Raw genomic sequence first — 20899 nt, forward strand, 5'->3', positions numbered from 1 at the left:
TTTTTTTAATTTTTTAAAAATTGTTTTATTTATTATTTTTTTGGCTGCATTGGGTCTTCATTGCTGCACAGGCTTTCTCTAGTTGCAGTGAGCGGGGGCTACTGTTTGTTGCGGTGCACAGGCTTCTCATTGCGGTGGCTTCTCTTGTTGCAGAGCATGGGCTCTAGGCTTGTGGGCTTCAGTAGTTGCAGCACGTGGGCTCAGTAGTTGCGGCACATGGGCTCAGTAGTTGTGGCTCACAGGCTCTAGAGTGCAGGCTCAGTAGTTGTGGTGCACGGGCTTAGTTGCTCTGTGGTGTGTGGGATCTTCCTGGACCAGGGCTCAAACCCGTGGCCCCTGCATTGGCAGGCGGATTCTTAACTACTGCGCCACCAGGGAATTCCCCTCAGCTTTTTTAGATTCCACATATAAGTGATATCATACAGTGTTTGTCTTTCTTTGTCTGACTTGTATTTCTCAGTGTAATACCGTCCAGGTTCATCCATGTTGTCACAAATGGCATGATTTCCTTCTTTCTCATGGCTGAATAATATCCCATTGTATATGTATACAATGGAATATGATATGTATCTATGTATCTCAATCACATCTTCTTCATCCATTCATGTGTTGACATATACTTAGGTTGTTTCCATATCTTGGTTATTGTGAATAGTGTTGCAGTTAACATGGGAGTGCAGATATCTCTCTGAGATCCTGTTTTCATTTCCTTTTGATATATACCCTGAAGTGAGAATCCTGGATCATATGGTAGTTATATTTTTAATTTTTTGAGGAACTTCCACACTGTTTTCCATAATGGCTGTACCAATTAACAATGCCACCAACAGTGCACAAGGGTTCCCTTTTCTCCATATCCTCATTAACACTTGTTATCTCTTGACTTTTTGATGATAGCCATTCTTACAGGTGTGAGGAGATATCTTATTGTGGGTTTGTTTTTTTAATCATTTTTGTGTGTTTGTTTTATGTTTGCTTTTTCTTAGTTTGCTTTCTGTTTTTGTTTTTGTTACTTTTGTTTTTATTGTTTGTTTTTTTCGGGTTCTTTTGTTTGGTTCTCTTGTTTTTTGTTTTCTTTGTTTTTTTTACTTTTGTTTTATTTTTTGTTTGGTTTTGCTTTTATTGTGGTTTTGATTTTCATTTCCCTTATGATTAGTGATGTCAAGCACCTTTTCATGTATGTACTTGTTGGCTATTTGTATGTCATCTTTGGAAAAATGTCTGTTCAGTTCCTCTGCCCATTTTTTTTATTGGATTGTTTGGGGTTTTTGCTATTAAGTTGTATGAGTTCTTTATGTATTTTGGATATTAACCCCTAATTAAATATATGATTTGCAAATATTTTCTCCCATTCCATAGATTGCCTCTTCATTCTGTTGACTGTTTCTTTTGCTGTGCAGAAGCTTTTTGGTTTCATGTAGTTCCAGTTATTTTGTTTTGCTTGTGCTTTTGGTGTCAGATCCAAAAAATTGTTGCCAAGATCAATGTCAATGAGCTTCCTCTATGTTTTCTTGTAGGATTTTTACCATTTCAGGTCTGATGTTTACGTCTTTAATCCATTTTGAGTTACTTTTTGTGAGTGGTGTAAGGTAGGGGTCCAATTTCATTCTTTTGCACATCTTTATCCAGTTTTTGCAATGCTATATATGTGTGTGTGTGTATATATATATATATATATATATATATATATATATATACACACACACAAGTATTTAAGTTGTTTCCAATATTTTTCAATTAAAAAATGCTGCAGAAGGGCTTCCCTGGTGGTGCAGTGGTTGAGAGTCTGCCTGCCAATGCAGGGGACACGGGTTTGAGCCCTGGTCTGGGAAGATCCCACATGCCACGGAGCAACTAGGCCCGTGAGCCACAATTACTTAGCCTGCGCGTCTGGAGCTTGTGCTCCACAACAAGAGAGGCCGCGATAGTGAGAGGCCCGCGCACCGCAATGAAGAGTGACCCCCACTTGCCATAACTAGAGAAAGCCCTCGCACAGAAACTAAGACCCAACACAGCCATAAATAAATAAATGGATCATCACGTTTAAAAAAAAAATGCTGCAGTGAATAACTCATGCATATGTATTTTTGTATGGTTGAAGGTGTGTATTTAGCGTAAATTAATAGAAGTGAGATTTTGGGATTAAAAGGTAAATGCTATGTAATTTTGTTGTAAAATTACTGAATTCTGCTTTATGAGGGTTGTAGTATTTTGCACTCCTACTGGCAACTTACAAGAGTGTCTGCACCAGAGTGTGTTGTCAGACTTCTCTGGTGATTTCATAGGTGAGAAATGTTATCTCAGTGTAGTTTTACTTTGCCTTTCTAAGTGAAATTGATAATTTTGTCATATATTTAAGGGACATTACAGTGAATTGTCTATTCATGACTTTTGCCCATTTTGCTTTTAGGGTTTTGGTCCCTCTTTATTAATTTGTAAGCATTCTTTACATAGTAAGGATATTAGTCTTTTACCTGTGTAATATGTTATATTTTCTCCCAATTCGTTGTCTTTTGAATTTCTTTAACAAGTAAAAGATTTAAGAATATATATGTAGTGCTCGCTTTGGCAGCACATAAGCTAAAATTGGAACAATACAGAGAAGATTAGCATGGACCCTGTGCAAAGGTGACACACAGATTTGTGACGCATTCCATGTTTAAAAAAAATATATATATATAGTTTGAATTTATCATTCATTGCTTTTACATGTGGATCTTGAATCACACTCTGAAATTCTTTCCTAAAACTGGTTTTAGAGGAATTCACTCATGTTTTCTTCTGATACTTCTGTGGTTTTATTTTTTATTTAGTTCTCTGATCCATTGAGAGTTTATTTTGGTATGTGGTATGAGATATGGCTCTGATTCTTATCTTTTCCTAAATTGGTATCCAATTGCCCCAGCACCATTTATTACTGCCCCACTGATCTGATATTCTGCCTGTGTACATTAATTACCGTGTGTACCTGGATCTACTTCCGAATTTTCTAGTCCACTGGCCTTGTTTCTGTAGTCATGCTCCAATACCACACTGTTTTAATTAGAGTTTATATTGTTTTAGTAGACTTCCCTCATAGCCTTTTCCAGTTCAGAGTTTTCATAATGATTGTTACATGTTTATTTTTCTGTATGAATTTAGTGTCAACTTATTTAGCATCATAAAAAAGTTTATTGATATTTTTGTTATATTAATAAATTAACTAGAGAGACCTGACATCTTTATTATGCTGGGTTTTACTATCCAAGAACAAAGGATGTTTTTCCATTTATTAATGTCTACCTTTTTGTTTTTGAGGAGTATTTTAATGTTTTTCTCATATAGGTTTCCTCATTTCTTGTTAAATTATTCCTGAGTATTTTTGTTGTTGTTGTTACTATTTTATTTTATTATTTATTTATTTATTTTTTGAGAGAAGGAAGGATTTATTATTACTGGCAGCAAGTAAGATGAACTCGGGGGATCTTTCCCAAAGTAGTGTCTCCCCAAACAGCAAAATTGGGAAAGTTTTAAGCTAAGAGTACATGCATATTCATGAAGAGGCTTGAGCAGAGGAGAATTCAGCATAGAATTGGGACAAATGTTGACAGAGTCCAAGCTTTAGTTGATTGAAGTCAGGAGGGTCAACACCATCATTCCATCTTCCACCTAGGTGGGGGCCTTAGTTCCTGCAGAGCTCAAAAACTGTATCAGATTGTTATGTATATCCCTTGAGGAGCAATTAGGACTCGTTTTATTGCTGAACTTTTGTTTCTTGACTGCGTTTTGTTTGTTACTGAATTCCCTTACTTCCCTTAAGATCATTAACTACTGAGACTGGTTCAAGGGCAAGCATTGTGGTCAGGCTTAGATCACAAAATGGCTTAGGCCAAAAGTGACTTCTCTCTTTTTCAAAAATTTATTTATTTTATTGAAGTATAGTTGATTTACAGTGTTGTGTTAGTTTCTGCTTTACAGCAAAGTGATTTAGTTATACATATATGTGTTCTTTTTCACATTCTTTTCCATTATGGTTTATTACAGGATATTTTATATATATATATAAAAAATACAGTAGGACCTTGTTGTTTATCCATTCTGTATATAATAGTTTGCATCTGCTAATCCCAAACTCCCAATCCATCGCTCTCTCACCTCCCCTCCTGTTTGGCAACTACAAGTCTGTTCTCTGTGTCTGTGAGTCTGTTTCTGTTTCATGGAAGTTCATTTATGTCATATTTTAGATTCCACATATCATATGATATTTGTCTTTTTCAGTTTGACTTGTTTTACTTAGTATGATAATCTCTAGGTCCATCCATGTTGCTCCAAATGGCATTATTTCATTTTTTTTTATGGCTGAGTAGTATTCTAGTGTGTGTGTGATGCCACATCTTCTTTATCCATTCATCTGTTGATAGACATTTAGGTTGCTTCCATATCTTGGCTATTGTAAATAGTGCTGCTGTGAACATAGAGGTGCATGTATCTTTTCAAATTATAGTTTTGTCCAGATATTTGCCCAAGAGTGGGATTGCTGGATCATATGATAATTCTATTTTTAGTTTTTTAAGGAATCTCCATAATGTTTTCCATAGTGGCTGCACCAATTTCCATTCCTACCAAAAATGTAAGAGGGTTCCCTTTTGTCCACACCCTCTCCAGCATATATTATTTGTAGAATTTTGATGATGGCCATTCTGACTGGTGTGAGGTGGTACCTCATTGTAGTTTTGATTTGCATTTCTCTAATAATTAATGATGATGAGCTTCTTCTCATGTGCCTATTGGCCATCTGTATCTCTTTTTTGGAGGAATGTCTACTTAGGTCTTCTGCCCATTTTTTTGATTAGGTTGTTGGGGTTTTTTTTGTTATTGAGTTGTATGAGCTGTTTGTGTATTTTGGAAATTAAGCCCTTGTCGGTCACATTGTTTCCAAATATTTTCTCCCAATCTGTAGGTTGTCTTTTCATTTTGTTTATGGTTTCCTGTGCTGTGCAAAAGCTTATAAGCTTATTTGTTTATTTTTGCTTTTATTTCTATTGCCTTGGGAGACTGACTTCAGAAAACACTGGTATGATTTATGTCAGAGAATGTTTTGCCTATGTTCTCTTCTAGGAGTTTTATGGTATCACGTCTTATATTTAAGTATTTAAGCCATTTTGAGTTTATTTTTGTGTATGGTGTGAGGGTGTGTTCTAACGTCATTGATTTACACGCGGCTGTCCGACTTTCCCAACACCACTTGCTAAACAGACTGTCTTTTCTCCCTTGTATATTCTTGCCTCCTTTGTTGAAGATTCATTGACCGTAGGTGTGTGGGTTTATTTCTGGGCTGTCTATTTCATTCCATTGATCCAAATGTCTGTTTTTGTGCCAATTCCATGCTGTTTTGATTACTGTAGCTTTGTAGTATTGTCTGAAGTCTGGGAGGGTTATGCCTCCTGCTTTGTTCTTTTTCCTCAGGATTGCTTTGGCAATTCTGGGTCTTTTATGGTTCCATATAAATTTTAGGGTTATTTGTTCTAGTTCTGTGAAAAATGTCATGGGTAATTTGATAGGGATCATGTTAAATCTGTATATTGCTTTGGGTAGTATTGCCATTTTAACAATATTAATTCTTCTAATTCAGGAGCATGGAACATCTTTCCATTTCTTTGAATCATCTTCAGTTTCCTTTATTAATGTTTATTGTTACTATTTTAAATGGGGCTTTCTCTTCCATCGCACCCTCTAACTAGTTGTTTGTGTTATGAAGGCTATTGATATCAGTGTTTGTTTTTTTTTTTAGTTTGGGGATCTTTTTTTTAAAATATTTATTTATTTATTTTTGGCTGCGTTGGGTCTTTGTTGCTGTGCGTGGGCTTTCTCTAGTTGCGGTGAGCGGGGGCTACCCTTCATTGCAGTGCATGGGCTTCTCATTGCAGCGGCTTCTCTTTTTGCGGAGCACAGGCTCTAGGCGCGCAGGCTTCAGCAGTTGTGGCACGCAGGCTTAGTAGTTGTGGCTCGCGGGCTGTAGAGTGCAGGCTCAGTAGTTGTGGTGCACAGACTTAGTTGCTCCGCGGCATGAGGGATCTTCCCGGACCAGGGCTCGAACCCATGTCCCCTGCATTGGCACGTGGATTCTTAACCACTGCACCACCAGGGAAGTCCCTGGGGATCTTTTAATTTAAAAAAATTTACTTATTCATGATTCGACAGGCATTTAAACAGCAAAACATGTATTTATATGATTACAATTTGTATTTTTCAGTAATCTACATCATCTTCAGGTCTTTTGAGTGTCCTATGTGTTTTATCTAGTGAATTTCTGCAATTAGCACTACATCTGATAAAACTGGTGCTCATTTCTCAAAGGGGTTTGCTAAATATTACCAATGCTGGCCCCAGACCTAGACCTGCATTGACAAATACCATCATACGGTTTGAGTGTTTAGCCCCTTCTTTAGAGAGCACAAAGTCTCAGCACTCACATGAGGGTGACCCCTGCACAGAGGTTGCAAATTCTGATGTCTACCAGCTGATCAGTCCCAGTTCTTCGCAGGCTCCACGGGCCCAGATCCTCTAACTTTTAAAAGGAAACTAGAGAATGTAGAAACGTCCTAATTTTTAAATTTTGGAAACTTTGAATGTAAAAAAAAAAAGAAAACCTAACTATGTGTGGAACACTGTTGGAGCCAAACAAAGCAGGTTTTCTGCCAAGAGGTGTTCCTCCGGTTGCAATTTTCAGCCTCTGCCCCAGGGACTTTTGAGGACTGAAGTTCAAGGCACCCCTAGGGGATGCCTTCTTGATCAGATCCTGAGGACTGTGATGCAGAATCTCCAGAAGGGAAGAGTTGCTGGGTGCTTCTGAGATGCTTCACTGTCATTGTACATGTCTCGTCGAGGCAAACAGCATATGCTCTTACTCGGTAATTTCCCTTATTTGACACTCTCATACTTGGATATTTCCACTGGTTTCTAAGAATATGAGAATTTGCAGTCTATTGTAAAACACTCTTTTGCTCTCTTTGTAGTCAACCAGAGTCATCTCTTCTTTGTGATCTTTAAAACCTGACCTTCAGTAAAACCCACACCAGTGTTCTGGATTAGCCTACGATATCTCTAGCAGGGATTGTGGAATGTTCTGGAAGACAGTGCACAAATTTGAAATGGGGTCAATGCGTTGTTGCATTTTCAGCAATACGAAGAGAGGGTTCCTCTATTAAAAGTCTACTTAATCATTTCACATCTTTCACTATTAACTAAGGAAAAGGAAAATGTGAGTGGGTTTTCATTTGGGAAGAGATTTGCTCTGGGTCTGTGCAGCTTCAGAATTTAAATGTCTGCTGATTTGTTTAAGTGTCAAATGTGTACCTTTAATAAATTCTGTAAGCACTGCCCTCAACTCAAAACTTTCTCGACAACAGAGCTGTCTTACTCTGATACGGAGCAGGTATAAAGCCACCTGTACTTGGGTCATCCAAAGAAAAAAAATACTTAGGGAACTTTGCACTTTTTAGGAGGAATAGCTAAGAAGCAGATGTCTCTGTGTAAAAAAGGGCCTTGTTGAAGCTTCAATAGGAGATCAGGACAGAGACCCTCAGGGAGGATGGGAGGAAACACTAAGGGGCCCTTTCAGAATCCTCAGGTTAGCTGCCAGAACACCAGAGGCCTACTATTACATATACACAGTGGGACTTTAAAAGTTACAGGTTCAGCAGCTTTATGGTTTTCAACAGGATTGTGGTAGCTTTGTTCCCTTTTATTTCATTTCTTTAAAAGGTGAATGGAATGAGGGCTTTCCGAGACATGGGGTGGTCCTCAAACATCTTGAGGTAGAACCTATGGTGGTGAAAAGCTCGTAGCCCACGGAAAGAAAGTGAGAAAAATGCACACGCAAGTGCTGGGAGGGACCAAGTGGCCAGGGCATAGCCGATCCATTCAGCAATCTCACCAAGGAAATTGGCTCCAGAAATGTACATGAACAAGCCACCTTCTGGAATCCTATAGATGATTTCTCCAGGCTTCCTGAGCTGGGGTATTACAGTCACTATGAATGTTGATTCCCATTAACAAAATAAATAAGACACCCAGGCTAAACTGTATGTCTCTATACCACTCAGCAGGGTATTCATCACAGTAAACCAGATAGTAGCCTTGGAGGAATCCGTTTCCCATGCAGAAGGCAAAGCCTCTGAAAAGGAATACAACTGGAAAAGGCCTCCCTCTAGTGAGCATTGAGTAAACAAATGTCCTGCTGGTCTTGGAGGATCTCCTGGGGAGGTAGGGGGCGGCTGTGGCTCACTGCGGGGACTGGTGGCCAAGGTACTAGGGAGTACTCATTGATGTGAGCTGTCCTGGAGGCTGCCATTTTGATGCCAAGCTGATTTCAGTATGTTATTTTGATATTCTGCTACCTTATTATTATTATTTTTAAAATTAATTAATTTATTTAATTTATTTATGGCTGCACTGGGTCTTCGTTGTGGTGCGTGGGCTTTGTGCGTGGGCTTCTCTTGTTGCAGAGCACGGGCTCTAGGCACGTGGGCTTCAGTAGTTGTGGCACATGGGCTCAGTAGTTGTGACTCGCGGGCTCTAGAGTGCAGGCTCAGTGGTTGTGGTGCACGGGCTTAGCTGCTCTGTGGCACGTGGGATCTTCCCAGACCAGGGCTTGAACCGGTGTCCCCTGCATTGGCAGGCAGATTCTTAACCACTGCGCCACTTGGGAAGCCCATCTTCCTCATCAATTTTTGCTTTTATTTTTATTTTCTTCGTTGTGCTTTCTTTTGTTTTGTTTTTTTTTTAAAGCTTTTTGAGTTTAGAATTTAATACATTTATTTTCGTTCTTTTATTTTAATTGATAAACGTATTTAAGGTTTTGAATATTTCCATGATCACTGCCTTAAATGTGTACTACACATCTGAGTATGTAGTGCTTTGTTATTTTAGAAATTAGATAATTTCAGTTTATATTGGCCCTTTTACCTAAGAGTTATTTAATAGTTTTTTGTTGTTGTTTTCTTTCATTTTTAAGTTTCCAGATAGAAGAGCCTCTTGGTTTTCTTGTACAGTTATTTTTAGTTGTATTGCATCCAGAGTGTGGTTTGTAATATTTCTACTTGTGGAACTTAATGATGTTTTCTTTGTGACCAAATATATGATCAAATTTTTGTGAACGTCCCATGTCTGTGCTTGAAAAGAAGGTATATTCTTTATCAACAAGGTATAAAGTTCTATATGTATATCCATAAGGTCCACCTCACTGATTATGTTGTTTACTTCTTCTGTATCCTTATTTATTTTTGCCATTATCTTATACTGAGAGTAGTGTTTTAAAGTCTCTTGCTATTACTATTTGTTTCTTTGCATTTGATGTTGTATATGTAATTCTGTTTGCAGTTAAAATACCTCCATCTTTATAAAGATGGTTATTGTGTTTTTTGATACATGGATATCCATGTGTATTATATCTTCATCGTGAATTACGACTTTTAGCATTATAAAAGTGTCACATTTAGTGCCTCTTGGCTTCAATTGTACTTTGGTAACAGGAATAAAACCTCTGCTTTTTTCTTGTTTCTAATTGCTTGGATCATCTTTGCTCATTCTTTTATTTTTAGCCTTTCTGAATTATTGTGTACTAGGTGTGTCTCTTGTATTGAACATAGAATTGGGGATTTCCCTGGTGGTAAAGTGGTTAATACTCTGTGCTTCCACGGCAGGGGACATGGGTTCTATCCCTGGTCGGGGAGCTAAGATCCTGCATGCTGCATGGCATGGCCAAAAAAGAAAAACACATAGAATTGGATCTTGCCTTCTTAGCCAATTTGAAAATCAATTTTTTTTTTAAACTGGTGAAGTAAGCTTGTAACATGTATTGATATGGTTGATATGTTTGGTGTCAACTTTGTCATATTATTTTATGGTACTATGTGTATTATACTTTACAGTTTTCCTTCTCTATGTGAGATGTTTTCTCTGTTCTTTTAAAAAATTTCTTTGGTATTTAGGAAGTTTGTAATTTTTGTTCTAGTTGCTTATTTCTTTATATCAACCTTTTATAGAGCCTTTAGTTCCCTGCTTTCATACTCAACCTTTCACTGTCAGGTTGGTTTTCAGTGGTCTTTTTGACTTCTACCTATTGCCTATGCTGCAAGTGAGTTATGCTGCATTCCCATTTTTTCCCTTCTTTTCTTTCCATCTTCATCCCCATTTTTTTAGCTGCATTTTTTTTCCTTTAACAGAACATAAAACATTTACATATTTTTTTCCTCTTGTATCTCCATTTTTGTTTTAGTCTTAGAGCTATAATTAAATATATTAAATGCTCATCATCAGTCCTTTTCTGATGTTTCCCTAGTTAACTCTTGGTTGATTCTCTCAGTTAGACAAAGCTCATGTTGTAGGGCTTGTGAATACAGTATTCCCTGAGTTTTTGAAAGTTTAGAAGTTTTTGTATGGCTTTGATATTTGAAGGACATTTTGGCTGGATATAAAATCTTTGGTTTCTATTTTGTTTTCTTAACTTTCTTGAAAATGCTACTCCATTCTTTGTTTGCTTTGAATGTTGCTTTTGGGAAGTCTGATGCTAGGATAATTTTCTTGCCCTTGTAAATAATTTGGCATTTTTATCTAGTGACTTGATTTCCTTTGTCTTTAAAATTTAAATATCGCTAAGCTATTTCTTGGAGTTTACCTTTCCAGGTCAATTTTTCCTTTCCCAACACAGTTGGACCTTTCCTATATTATATATATATACACCTTTTCCTATATATATATTATATATATATTCAGTTCTCTCTCTCTTTTTTTTTGGTCTGCAAAGTTTTCTTGGATTATAGTTTTAAATATTAGTTCTAAATCACTGTTTTCTTTTTCTTTTTCAGAGATTCCTTTTACATACACAAAAGATTTTTCCTGTTTTCCACTTCAAGCACTTTCTCTTTAACCCTTTGTATTCTTCTTAATCTTATTTTTATTCTTTTTGTTGTTTTTCTGTAATTCTTTAATGTTGCTTATTAAATGTTTATTTAACAGTTCTCCAATGGACACATTGTAATTTAATCTTTATTTCTGACATAGTTTTTCTTTTTCTTTGACTTCTTTCCTCAGTTTAATCAGTTCTTATTTTATTCCTTCCTGTTCTTTGTCCATCTCTGGTCTTAGTTTTAGAATTTCTGATTCAAGAAATGCTTTTTAAAGTATATTTAATTCTGTTTAAAGTATTGTGTTATAGTTTTCTTCTTTTTCTTTGCATGTTGGGGGCAGGAATTCTCATTAGCTGAAATATTTCAATTTCAGTTTTCTGTTTTGATATACTGCCTTTGTTATACTGTACATTTTGTGGAGAGGGTTGGGAGTTTTGGGTGACTCTTCTCTCACTTATGGTGAGGCACAGCTTATTTAAAGCCTTTTTTCTTTTAAAAAAAAGTGTTGGTGGGTTAAAGTTGGCTTGTCCTCCAATATCGTGGTTCTCTTTTGTCTTGAAGGACTTTTGCATCTTTTCTCCTTTAGCACTCAGCCTCTAAAGGGTACCTCTCCCTTCCTGTTCACTCTCTTCTCCTTAAGAAGTGATGCCTTCCCAAGACTACCACCTTGGGTTCTACAAACTTCTTGGTGGTGTTATGATTGCCCAGGTTTTTGTTTTTTTTTGTTTTTTTTTTTTAAGTATTTGCATACTTAGAGTGGACTTTTTCTTTCTAGAGGTGATTTTTGTCACCATTAGGCTCTCAGCTTTCCTTTTCTCTGTGCAGTCATTTTGAACTGCCCCCATTCTTTGCAAAGGCTTCCTACAGGAGCTCAAGAAATATCTTTGCTGGAATTTGATGCTTATTTTTCTACTTACAGGTAGTTTGAAGTTAGTAGTATTCTCTGTCTTCCAATAATATAGAAGGTATGGGTTATACGCTGTTTTATTTGCTTTTCTTGTTTCACTGTATAGTTCTTTGGAGGATGTGTAGAGTAATTCAAATTTAGCTGGTCACCATTTTGTTAGGAATACCTGGAAATATGTATCGTCTTTTAAGTACTTTTTCTTTCAGAGCCTAATATAACTAATCTTGTACAGAATTACTTTTATCCTTTACACTTGAATCAAATAATTTTTTTCATTTGGTAGGTTAAGTTTAGTTTTGTCTCATTAGTTGTTTGAAAAGGCAATTTCCAACTTATGAATACCTTATGTCTCAAAATGTTTCTTATTGACTGCTGGGCATGAGGTATTAGAAGATGCATTAGACTTGGAATCTGGGGACTAAGCCTGTGATTACTTACTAATTAGATAATCTGTGGGTCTTTATTTCCTCACTTGTAAAATATGAGGGGGGTAGAACATATGATTTTTAAGGTGCCTTCTGGTTTGAAAATTTCTGTGAATTCTGTGAGTTCTTGTGAGCACTGAATTGATTTCTCATAGCAATAATATTATACATGGTAAATATGTTCCTGACCCAATCCTCAAAAGCCTCTACTGAGTCATTGCTGTTTTTTTGGGGTCAGTACATTCCAAGTGAGGAAACAGTGATTGCAAGCATTTCTCTCACTTTAACCGTTATCAATACCTACTTCCTCTGTAGATCTTTGTGTATAGGCTGGGGAGAGGGAAAGGTGATGTTAGAGCATCCAGAGGAAAAAAGGGAGAAAGAGTTGAGAGGAATAAACCCCTAGTGGCAAAAACTGAATGACAAGGAAAATTGCTCTTTCCAGTAGGCTTGGGTAGCTTCCTTTGGATGTGGTTTGTATGTTAGGAATATACATTAGAGATGCTGATATTCCTAAGTTGTCTATGAAATAAAGTCATTAAAATACTGTTGTGATTGATGCTGCCATAAAATAGAATTGGTGCTCATAAGTGGTCATCAATGGAAATGGAAGGAGCTTGGATGTGAATCAATGCCCAAAGTAAATAAAATAAGTAAAACTGAGTTCTAGATCTAAAGGAGAATATTGTCTTCAGATGGAAGTAAATACTTTAAAGGAATTTCTTTTTCTTCCCATCATATTTCAAAAATATTGGGTTGGCCAAAATGTTCACTCGGGTTTTTCCATAACATCTTAATCCAAACAAACTTTTTGGCCAACCCAATAATACCTATAAAGTATTTTAAGTTTCTAAACTGAAAGTTGCCAAATTCAAGGTAGTATGTTAGTTTCCTGGAGTTGCTATAACAAATTATTACAAACTTGGTGGCTTAAAACAATAGAAATTTATTTTCTCACACTTCTGGAGGCCAGAAATCTGAAATCAGTTTCACTAGACCAAAATCAAGGTGTTGATAGGGCCACACTCCCTCCAGAGGCTCTAGAAGAAAATCTGTTCCTTTCCTCTTCCAGCTTTTGATGGCTTTTGGTCTTCCTTGGCTTGTGGCTACATCAGTTCAGTCTCTGCCTCTGTCTTCACATCACCTCCTCTGTGTGTGTGTGTGTGTGAGAGAGAGAAAATCTACCTATGTCTCTCTTTTATAAGACTATACATGATTGCATTTAGGGCCCACAGAGGATAACCTCACCATCTCAAGATCTTTCACTTAATCACATCTGCAAAGACCCATTTTTGGCCACTTTCAGGTTCCAGGGATGAGAGCATGGACATATCTTCAGGGACCATAATTTAGCTACACAGTCCACCCACTGGCCCACATGCAAAATTTACATTCAGCCCATTCCAATATCCCCCAATGTCTCAGCATCAACTCAAGTTCAAAATCTCATCTAAACATAAACTCAAACCGAATCTCATCATCTAAGTCAGGAATGGGTATAACTCTGGATATGATACACCCTGGGCCAATACTCTTCTCCATCTGTGGTCCTGTGAAACTAGAAAACAAGTTATCTGCTTTTAAAATACAATGATGGAACAGACATTGGATAATAATTATAGACATCCCCATTTGAAAAAGGAGAAAATCAAAGGAAGAAATGGGTCACCAGTCCCAACCCAGCAGGGCAAATTTTATTAGGTTTCAAGGCCTGGTAATAATCCTCTGTGGTTGACACTTCACCCTTTGGGTCCATGGTTCAATTCTCTGTGCTTGTGGCTCTGATCTTGGACTCTGTGTCTGTGGATCTAGTCTCTATACCTGCAGCCCTGGCTTTGAAATCATTATTCCTTTTTTCTGAAGCCCATCTTTTCCCCTGAGTAATTTTATCAGCCTGTTTACTATCTGGAGAACTTTAGGAGTTTGACACCCTTCCTTCATTTCATCCTATCTCTGTCCCTTTCAGTACCAGCTTGTAGTATTTCTGATGGTATAACATTTTCAAAAGATCTTATGGGTCTCCTGTGTATGTCATGGGAAAGCATGCCTTTAGATGAGAGCTCCTCTATTGATCTTTCCTGGATAATCCCGTCTTTGTTGTTGGCTTCTGCTGAGATCATTGAGGGGATCCAGGAGTCACATGCCCCTCATCTCTTTAGAAGTAGCAAAAAATTATCCAGCTGTACACTTGTCCTTCTCTCCAGAGCCTGCTTTCCTAACAGTGACTCCTAATTTGAGCATCTTTTGCAATCTGAAGAGTGAGAATTTCTCAAATCAAGTCCTGGTTCCTTTTTGCTTAACAGTTCTTCTCTCAATTTATCTCTTTCCTCTTGCATTTCACTGTAAGCAGCAAGAAGAAAGCAGGCTGCACATTCAGTACTTTCCTTGTAAACTTTGACAGCTAAATATCCAGTTTCATTGCTTACAAATTCTGCTTCCCACACAACTCAGCTAAGTTTTCTGCCACTTTATGGTAAGGTTTGCCTTTTTCCCAGTTTCCAATAACATGTTCCTCATTTCCTTCTGAATCCTTACCAGAAGCTCCTTTAATATTCATATTTCTACCAACATTCTATTTATGATGACATGTTATTTTCTATGATAATATAGGCTTTCTCTACCATGCTCCTCACTTCCTCTTGAGGCCTCACTGGAAGAGTCCTTAACATTCATTTTTTTAAAAAAATTTATTTATTTATTTATTTATTTTTGGCGCGTTGGGTCTTAGTTTCTGTGCGAGGGCTTTCTCTAGTTGTGGCGAGCGGGGGCCACTCTTCATCGCGGTGCGCGGGCCTCTCACTACCGTGGCCTCTCTTGTTGCGGAGCACAGGCTCCAGACGCGCAGGCTCAGTAGTTGTGGCTCACAGGCCCAGTTGCTCCGCGGCATGTGGGATCTTCCCAGACCAGGGCTCGAACCCGTGTCCCCTGCATTGGCAGGCGGATTCTCAACCACTGCACCACCAGGGAAGCCCAACATTCATATCTTTATCAATAGTCTTTTTAAGGCAATCTCTTTTTCTATCATTCACCTAAAAATAATTCCAGCCTTTACCCATTATCCAATTCCAAAGCTACTTTCACATTTTTAGGTATTTGTTACATAAGCACCCCATATCCAAGTACCAAATTCTGTATTAATTTTCTGGGGCTGTGTTAACAAATTTCTACAAACTTGGTGCCTTCAAGCAACAGAAATGTATTCTCTCACAGTTCTAGAGGCCAGAAATCCTTAATCAGTTTCACTAGACTGAAATGAAGGTGTTGGTATTGCCACATTCCCTCTGGATACTCTAGGTTATAATCCACGCCTTGCCTCTTCCAGCTTCTGGTGGCTGATGGTGTGTTTTTGGCTTGTGTCCACATCACTCCAGCCTCTGCCTCCACCTTCACATCACCTTCTCCACTTGTGTGTGTCAAAACCTCCCTCTGCTTCTCTCTTAAGGATGCATATTATTGCATTCAGGGCCCACTTGGATAGTCCAGGATCATCTCCCTATTTCAAGACCCTTAACTTAATCACATCTGCAAAGTTCCTTTTTAGTCAGGTAAGGTAACATTCACAAGTTCCAGAGATTAGTTTATGGGTGTCTTTTGGAGGGCCATTCTTAAGCCTACCGTAGATAGTATTGTCTTATTTTGTTGTTGTTATTTGATATAACCTAATTCTTAAAAGTATAAACATTAGAGACGGTAATGGGAGTTCAAACTGGTTTGGATTTTCCCAACTTGTACAGAAATCTCATTATGACACTCCTCTTAGGACTTATCCTGAAGGTTGGACTTAGACCTAACTAACACTATCTTACAGAGGAGTCTTTCTGATGCTTTGATAACTAGCCATAATGTGAATGGACCACATTACAGCCTTTTGTTAACTAAACTTTATAGCAACTAGTATTCAATGTGCTGTCCACAGGTTACTTGAAAGCAGCTCCTCTAGGTTGAGGTTTGTAGAGCCACTAAATAAGATTTCCCCTTTCCTCTGTCATTGTTGTTGTTGTTTTCCCATAACAGTTTTATTGATTTATAGTTCACATACCATACACTCTACCCATTTAAAGCATAATATTCAAAGATCTTTAGATTTTTAGTATATTCATTGAATTGTGCAACCTACAGTCAATTTCAGAACATTTTCATTACCCTCAAAGAAGGCCCATACTCTTTAATAGTCAGACCCCATTTTCTCCTGAACCTTTCAGCCCAATCTAATTTGTTAGATGAATCCGGGTTTTTTTGTTTTTGTTTTTGTTTTTGTTTTAAATCTCTGTAGATTTGCCTGTCTGGACATTTCCTCTATATAGAATCATGCAGTATGTGATATTTTGTGTCTGGGGTCAGTCACATGTTTTCAAGATTTATCCATATTGTAACATGTTAGCACTTCATTCTTTTTATGGCTGAATAATATTCTTTTGTGTGGATAGAGCACATTTTACTTATCCATTCATCAGCTGGTGGACATTTGGGTTGTTTCCACTTTTAGACCCTCTATCTCTTTTAAATATTAGTCTAGTTGGGGAATAGACAAAGAAATCAGACAACTGGAGATTGAAAAATCAGCTTTATCAGTGATAAAGATGATTACAGCAAAAGGCTTATCTCTCTCACCCCCTACACTGTAGCTCTTCTTCTCATTCCCTCTCCCCGCCTCCCGGAAACCCAGGGGCAGAGTCTGCTCCAGTCACTTTACTTCAGTGTTGAGCAGAGACTGTGCTCTGAGGACAAGCTCCTTCATAGAAACCATGTACTTTCTCTAGAGGAAGGGAGAGGAGGACGTAACCTATAGCACAAAACTTCAGAAAGGGCAAATTGCTCCTGGTTTAGGAGCCAACATAGCTAGGAGACTGGGAGGGAGATGGAATGATTCCTTCTAACACCGAGAAGACTGGCATTTTAGATTTTTATCTTATAGGTTAAAGCAAAACATATTTCTCTTTGATTATGAATTATTAAAAGTTTCTTCAAATCAAACATGTAAACAGTTGAACAAGTTAAATGATAGTACTTATTAATTCTAATATAGCTTGTTGTCGCATAATTTATAGGTTTCTCCACCAAATAAAGGAAGATAATTCCGAGTTAATTAATAAACTACGGACTGATATTCAGCAGAAAGTAGCAACACAATCACAAATAACAACCTCTTCAGGAACTCCATCATCTGCTTCTCCATCAGGAGAACAAAAAGGTTTGGTTCCTGACTGTATTAGTTCTCCCAGAGTAGTAGCTTACTTTATTATGTTCTTTCTTAAGCACAGTAATTTTTTAAAGGAACGTTACATGAGTTTTGACTGTCTTAGCCTGGTTGAGTAAATACTCATTGACCTGTCGATTGACATGCTTAAAATTTTGTTGTTGTTGTTCACTTGAGATACATTTGGAAAAATTCTCCCTTTTAGCTGCTCTGAATGCTACCAATGCTGTTAAGAGAATCCATACGAGGCTTCAACTGGAAGAATCTACTGAGACTCTAGACTCAAGCTCTGTAGTGAGACAAGTGCTGAACTCAAGGAAGCAAAAACAGCTGCTAAATAAAGGTTCAGTCTCTTAATTGACAAAGTGGGTTATTAAACATGTAACTTGACACAGCTATCTTAGTTTCTTAGTGCATGTCTTTTCCCTTAAACTCATCCAGTTGGATCCTACTAAGTAAGAGTTTGTTGAATGGTAGCCAGGCAATGCCTTCCTTTTATTCCATGTAACTCTAGAAGGATGGTTCTCATCCATTCATTATAGATAGTGTAAATCTGGTTCAAACAGTATAGATTCTTTATGAGAAAATGATGATAAGTTCGATAAAAAACCTTTTATAAATTGTGAACAACAGTCAGACGTTTTTCTAGTGTAATTTTTCCCGGTCTTAACATAGAATGACTTCTGTCATTATCAGTGAAAAGAAAACCAGATTCGCGTGCTCCTTCCAAACAGAAGAATAGCGTGTTATCAGCCAGCACAGCCTCCACACACTTACCGAATAGCAGTAACCCCAGCCTAGATGTCCTCAAGCACATGATACACGAAGTGGAGCATGAAATGGAAGAATATGAGCGGTGGACAGGACGCGAGGTCCGGGGGCTCCAGAACAGTCAGGGTCTCACCGGCTTCACCCTGTCGCTCGTGAGCTCCCTCTGCCGCCTGGTTCGCTACCTTAAAGAGGTGAGGTTATTAGAGTCTTCTCTTCTGCCAGACTAATGGCAGAAATGGGTAGGTTTTTCCCCTCTGCACTTGAATTATTGCAATCTCCAAATAAAGTATAGTCAAATTTGAATAGCTTTGTTTAAAATACCTCAGCTTTAGATTATCTGTAGTAAAGGTTTATCCTCTGAATTTTCCACTACATCCTGATACAGATACATCAGATAAGTGATGTTGATTTTAATATGAGCTTTAGTAAAATATGATTAGTTAGGTAAATCTGCTGTAAATAAAATTATATCTTGTGGTAATACTTAACATTACTGTTTGGCAGTTACAGATTAATTAGAACTACTAAACATGTCCTCATTCTACTGCTTTCCTCTGCTTGCTATTCCCACTTCAGTTCAGTTTGGAGAGTGGTATGCCTGTAATCTGTAGACACAGATTAGGAAAATTCTTCATATTATTTGTATCACTGGTAACTTGGGCTTTGCTTCGGTGTCTGAAGTGGGAGACATTTTATTGTTGTAAAAATAATTTATAAGACAAGCAAGAATTGTATCTTTAATTCATTTGTGAATAATAATCAGTCCTCAGAATGCTGTGGGATTAGAAATGGTTATGTATTATACCTTTTAAAAAAACCTATCTAAACTGTTATTTATTTTTTATATATTTAAATTTGTTAAGCAAATATGACCAAAAACTGTTTAAGGAAATTTTATCATTTAAAAAAAGTTGATTCACCACCCTAATTTACATGTATCAGTTTCTCTGGAGATGTCTTCCTAAATTTGCTTTTTAAAAAATTAATTAATTAAAATGTTTACTTCTGTTTTTTATATATATGTTTTTATTTTTTATGTTGGAGTATATTTGATTTACAATGTTACGTTAGTTTCAGGTGTACAGAAAAGTGATTTAGTTATACATATACATATGTCTATTCTTTTTCAGAGTCTTTTCCCATATAGTTTATTACAGAATGTTGAGTAGAGTTCCCTGTGCTATACAGTAGGCCCTTGTTGATTATCTATTTTATATATAGTAGTGTGTATATGTTAATCCCAACCTCCTAATTTATCCCTAGCCCCCCCCGCCCCCCCGCCAACCTTTCTCCTTTGGTAACCATAGTTTGTTTTCTAAGTCTGCTAGTCTGTTTCTGTTTTGTAAATAAGTTCATTTGTATTTTTAGATTCCACTATAAGTGCTATCATATGATATTTGTCTTTCTCTGTCTGACTTACTTCACTTAGTATGATAATCTCTAGGTCCATCCATGTTGCTGCAAATGACATTATTTCATTCTTTTTTTATGGCTGAGTAATAATCCATTGTATATATATACCATATCTTCTTTATCCATTCATCTGTCGATGAACATTTAGGTTGCTTCCATGTCCTGGCTATTGTAAATAGTGCTGCAGTGAACATTGGGTTGCATGTATCTTTTCGAAGTATGGTTTTCTCTGGATATATGCCCAGGAATGGGCTTGCTGGATCATCTGGTGGCTCTATTTTTAGTTTTTTAAAGAACCTCCATACTGTTCTCTGTAGTGGCCATACCAAATTACATTCCCACCAACAGTGTAGGAGGGTTCACTTTTCTCCACACCCTTTACAGTATTTATTGTTTGTAGACTTTTTGATGATGGCCGTTCTGATAAGTGTGAGGTGATACCTCATTATAGTTTTGATTTACATTTCTCTAATAATTAGCGATGTTGAGCATCTTGTGCTTTTTGGCCATCTGTATGTCTTCTTTGGAGAAATGTCTATTTAGGCCTTCTGCCCATTTTCTGATTGGGTTGTTTGTTTTTTTGATATTGACCTGCATGAGCTGTTTATATAATACATTTTGGAGATTAATCCCTTGTTGGTCACATCATTTGCAAATATTTTCTCCCATTCAGAGGGTTGTCTTTTTGTTTTGCTTATGGTTTTCTTTGCTGTGCAAAAGCTTTTAAGTTTAATTAGATCCCATTTGTTTGTTTTTATTTTCATTACTCTAGGAGATGGATCCAAAGAGATATTGCTGGGATTTATGTCAAATACTGTTCTGCCTATGTTTTCCTCTAAGAGTTTTATAGTATCCGGTCTTACATTTAGGTCTCTAATCGATTTTGAGTTTATTTTTGTGTATGCTGTTAGAGAATGTTCTAATTTCATTCTTTTACATGTAGCTGTCCAGTTTTCCCAGCACCACTTATTGAAGAGACTGTCTTTTCTCCACTGTATAATCTTGCTTCCTTTGTCATAGATCGATTGACCATGGGTGTGTGAGTATATTTCTGGGCTTTCTATCCTGTTCCATTGATCTATAAGTCTATCTTTGTGCCAGTATCATACTGTTTTGATTACTGTAGCTTTATAGTATAGTCTGAAGTCAGGGAGCCTGATTCCTCAAGCTCCATTTATCTTTGTCAAGATTGCTTTAGCTATTCAGGGTCTTTTGTGTTTCCATGCAAACTTTAAGATTTTTTTTGTTCTAGATCTGCAAAAAATGCCATTGGTAATTTGATAGGGATTGCATTGAA

The 20899-nt window shown here is 37.2% G+C and overlaps 2 protein-coding genes and 1 non-coding gene across 9 annotated transcripts in view; 2 read left to right on the forward strand and 1 right to left on the reverse strand.

The window, feature by feature from the left end:
• SPICE1 (spindle and centriole associated protein 1) overlaps positions 1-20899 on the forward strand; it is an 86150-nt gene that overhangs the window by 38825 nt on the left and 26426 nt on the right. For all 7 annotated transcript variants that reach the window (XM_036851603.1, XM_036851609.1, XM_036851608.1 and 4 more), the window contains exons 8-10: positions 17270-17412; positions 17624-17761; positions 18115-18380. In XM_036851603.1, coding sequence (XP_036707498.1) covers positions 17270-17412; positions 17624-17761; positions 18115-18380 — 547 coding nt within the window. The remainder of the gene's footprint in view (positions 1-17269; positions 17413-17623; positions 17762-18114; positions 18381-20899) is intronic.
• Positions 2557-2663, forward strand: LOC118895107. The gene has a single exon (XR_005019877.1). It is a non-coding gene; the product is annotated as a U6 spliceosomal RNA (small nuclear RNA).
• LOC118894466 (3-oxo-5-alpha-steroid 4-dehydrogenase 2-like) lies at positions 7737-14778 on the reverse strand. The gene is given in 3 exon segments (XM_036850748.1): positions 7737-8007; positions 8009-8236; positions 14648-14778. Coding segments are annotated over 3 exon segments (630 nt in total).

The sequence above is a fragment of the Balaenoptera musculus genome, chromosome 4, assembly GCF_009873245.2.
Source record: "Balaenoptera musculus isolate JJ_BM4_2016_0621 chromosome 4, mBalMus1.pri.v3, whole genome shotgun sequence".
Taxonomy (NCBI): domain Eukaryota; kingdom Metazoa; phylum Chordata; class Mammalia; order Artiodactyla; family Balaenopteridae; genus Balaenoptera; species Balaenoptera musculus.